This window comes from Oncorhynchus gorbuscha, linkage group LG08 (genome assembly GCF_021184085.1).
Source record: "Oncorhynchus gorbuscha isolate QuinsamMale2020 ecotype Even-year linkage group LG08, OgorEven_v1.0, whole genome shotgun sequence".
Lineage (NCBI taxonomy): Eukaryota > Metazoa > Chordata > Actinopteri > Salmoniformes > Salmonidae > Oncorhynchus > Oncorhynchus gorbuscha.
In genome coordinates, this window is record NC_060180.1 from 633,823 (window position 1) to 638,200 (window position 4,378).

The following is a 4,378-nucleotide window of genomic DNA, read 5'->3' on the forward strand; positions in this document are numbered from 1 at the left end:
CTGCCTTGTCGTGTAGCTATTACTGTTTTAGAGCTGCCTTGTTGTGTAGCTGTGAGCTGCCTTGTCGTGTAGCTGTGAGCTGCCTTGTCGTGTAGCTGTGAGCTGCCTTGTCGTGTAGTTGTTACTGTTTTAGAGCTGCCTTGTCGTGTAGCTGTGAGCTGCCTTGTCGTGTAGCTGTGAGCTGCCTTGTCGTGTAGTTGTTAATGTTTAGAGCTGCCTTGTTTATTTCAGGCAGATATCATTATTGTATTCATATTTGTCTGTCCTAAAGGCCAAAGTGAAGCCTCACAGAACGTTCCGGTTTAACGAGTGTGTGTGCACGCCGTACAACGCTGACTTTGACGGGGATGAGATGAACCTTCACCTTCCCCAGACAGAGGAGGCCAAGGCTGAAGCCCTGGTGCTGATGGGGGTTAGTGTCACCTGCCCTGCTTCGCCTTTAGACTCCTGCAGCAGCACACCTCACACACCACACACCTCACACTCCTACACACCTCACACCTCACATCCCTACACACCTCCCACACCTCACAACCCCACACACCTCACACCCCTACACACCTCAACCCCCTACACACCTCACACCTCGACACACCTCTATACACCTCACACCTCTATACACCTCACACCTCTATACACCTCACACCCCTACACACCTCACGCCCCTACACACCTCAACCCCCAACACAACTCACACCTCAACACATCTCTATACACCTCACACCTCTATACACCTCACACCCCTACACACCTCACACCCCTACACACCTCACACCCCCAACACACCTCACACCTCTACACACCTCTATATACCTCACACCTCTATACACCTCACACCCCTACACACCTCACACCCCCAACACACCTCACACCTCGACACACCTCTATACACCTCACACCTCTATACACCTCACACCCCTACACCTCTCACACCTCGACACACCTCTATACACCTCACACCTCTATACACCTCACACCTCTATACACCTCACACCTCTATACACCTCACATCTCTATACACCTCACACCTCTACGCACCTCACACCTCTACACACCTCACACCTCTACACACCTCACACCTCTACACACCTCACACCCCTACACACCTCACACCCCTACACACCTCACACCCCTACACACCTCACACACCTCACACCCCTACACACCTCACACCCCTACACACCTCACACCCCTACACACCTCACACCCCTACACACCTCACACCCCTACACACCTCACACCCCTACACACCTCACACCCCTACACACCTCACACCTCACACCCCTACACACCTCTCACACCCCTACACTCCTCACACACCTCACACCCCTACACATCTCACACCTCTACACACCTCACACCTCTACACACCTCACACCCCTACACACCTCACACCCCTACACACCCCTACACACCTCACAACCCCTACACACCTCACAACCCCTACACACCTCACACCCCTACACATCTCACACCTCTACACACCTCACACCCCTACACACCTCACACCCCTACACACCTCACACCCCTACACACCTCACACTCTCACAACCCCTACACACCTCACAACCCCTACACACCTCACAACCCCTACACACCTCACAACCCCTACACACCTCACAACCCCTACACACCTCACAACCCTACACACCTCACAACCCTACACACCTCACAACCCTACACACCTCACAACCCTACACACCTCACACCCCGACACACCTCACACCCCGACACACCTCACACCCCTACACACCTCACACCCCTACACACCTCACACCTCAGACCCCTACACACCTCACACCCCTACACACCCCGACACACCTCACACCCCGACACACCTCACACCCCGACACACCTCACACCCCGACACACCTCACACCCCGACACACCTCACACCTCACACCCCGACACACCCACACCTCACACACCTCACACCTCACACACCTCACACCTCACACCCCTACATACCTCACACCCCTACACCCCTACACACCTCTCACACCCCTACACACCTCACACACCTCACACCCCTACACATCTCACACCTCTACACACCTCACACCCCTACACAACTCACACCCCTACACACCTCACACCCCTACACACCCCTACACACCTCACAACCCCTACACACATTTTACATTTACATTTAAGTCATTTAGCAGACGCTCTTATCCAGAGCGACTTACACACCTCACAACCCCTACACACCTCACAACCCCTACACACCTCACACCCCTACACATCTCACACCTCTACACACCTCACACCCCTACACACCTCACACCCCTACACACCTCACACACCTCACAACCCCTACACACCTCACAACCCCTACACACCTCACAACCCCTACACACCTCACAACCCCTACACACCTCACAACCCTACACACCTCACAACCCCTACACACCTCACAACCCTACACACCTCACAACCCTACACACCTCACAACCCTACACATCTCACAACCCTACACACCTCACACCCCGACACACCTCACACCCCGACACACCTCACACCCCTACACACCTCACACCCCTACACACCTCACACCCCTACACCCCTACACACCTCACACCCCTACACACCTCACACCCCGACACACCTCACACCCCGACACACCTCACACCCCGACACACCTCACACCCCGACACACCTCACACCCCGACACACCTCACACCCCGACACACCTCACACCCCGACACACCTCACACCCCGACACACCTCACACCCCGACACACCTCACACCCCGACACACCTCACACACCTCACACCCCAACCCCGACACACCTCAGACCCCTACACACCTCACACCCCGACACACCTCACACACCTCACACCCCAACCCCGACACACCTCAGACCCCTACACACCTCACACCCCGACACACCTCACACCCCTACACACCCCCTGTCACTCAGTCTTTGAAATCCCAGGTTTTTAAACTAAAACCTGTACAGCCGTGGTTCTACTCTCACACTGACCTATACTTGTCTCATGTCTCTTTCCCTCCAGACCAAAGCCAACCTGGTGACCCCCAGGAACGGAGAGCCTCTGATTGCTGCTATTCAAGACTTTCTGACAGGTCAGCCGTTGTGTTACAGCAATGAGCCAATCATTGTTTGTCGCAGCAAGGCCTGACAGCCAATCAAATGAGCCTTTTGACATCTGTATTAGTGAGTGTCTCAAACTGCTCGTTGTCAGGTGGAGAAAAGAACAAGGTTTTGACCTGGTGATCATGTGATCAACATGATGGAAGATGTCTCCCTGACGCGCTCCGATCTGTTTGCATTGCATTTGATAGGTGTGTCACAGCTCATCTCGTCATAACGATGTCCTCTTCGTTATACGGCTGCTTGGCTTGTTTTCATCCAGCTTGGGACACTTACCTCTTGTTAAGTCAACACCTTGATGGGGCTCTTCGTACTGACCTTATTATCCACTATGGTTTGACATTTTGAAACTGAATTCAGGAAGATGAGCTTATGTCAAATATTGTTTTGTTTTAAAAAAAAACATTTTATGGAAAAGTACAGTCCCAGAGCTTTGAAATGGTCTGTTATGAAACATGAGACAGTAATGCTTCTCTGACATTTAATAGAGGTGTTCTCCCAACATGGAGATGGGATTAAAATGACCATTGAATGAGTTTCACACTTTCTAGAGAACACTTGTTTCTCTCCGTCCATTCAGCATCAGGTAGCCTAGTGGTTAGAGTGTAGGGACGGCAGGTAGCCTAGTGGTTAGAGTGTAGGGACGGCAGGTAGCCTAGTGGTTAGAGTGTAGGGACGGCAGGTAGCCTAGTGGTTAGAGTGTAGGGACGGCAGGTAGACTAGTGGTTAGAGTGTAGAGGTGGCAGGTAGCCTAGTGGTTAGAGTGTAGGGACGGCAGGTAGCCTAGTGGTTAGAGTGTAGGGACGGCAGGTAGCCTAGTGGTTAGAGTGTAGGGACGGCAGGTAACCTAGTGGTTAGAGTGTAGGGACGGCAGGTAGCCTAGTGGTTAGAGTGTAGGGACGGCAGGTAGACTAGTGGTTAGAGTGTAGAGGTGGCAGGTAGCCTAGTGGTTAGAGCGTAGGGACGGCAGGTAGACTAGTGGTTAGAGTGTAGGGACGGCAGGTAGACTAGTGGTTAGAGTGTAGGGACGGCAGGGTAGCCTAGTGGTTAGAGTGTAGGGACGGCAGGTAGCCTAGTGGTTAGAGTGTAGGGACGGCAGGTAGCCTAGTGGTTAGAGCGTTGGACTAGTAACCGGAAGGTTGTAGGGACGGCAGGTAGCCTAGTGGTTAGAGTGTAGGGACGGCAGGGTAGCCTAGTGGTTAGAGTGTAGGGACGGCAGGTAGCCTAATGGTTAGAGCGTAGAGGCGGCAGGTAGCCTAATG

At 53.2% G+C, this 4,378-nt stretch overlaps 1 protein-coding gene across 1 annotated transcript in view; it reads left to right on the top strand.

Moving 5' to 3' along the window:
• Nucleotides 1-3,144, top strand: part of LOC124042220 (DNA-directed RNA polymerase III subunit RPC1-like) — a 12,516-nt gene extending 9,372 nt beyond the window's left edge. The window contains exons 8-9 of the mRNA XM_046360640.1: nt 272-412; nt 3,019-3,144. Of these exons, the coding sequence (XP_046216596.1) occupies nt 272-412; nt 3,019-3,144 (267 nt within the window). The remainder of the gene's footprint in view (nt 1-271; nt 413-3,018) is intronic.
• The last annotated feature ends 1,234 nt before the right edge of the window (nt 3,145-4,378 follow it).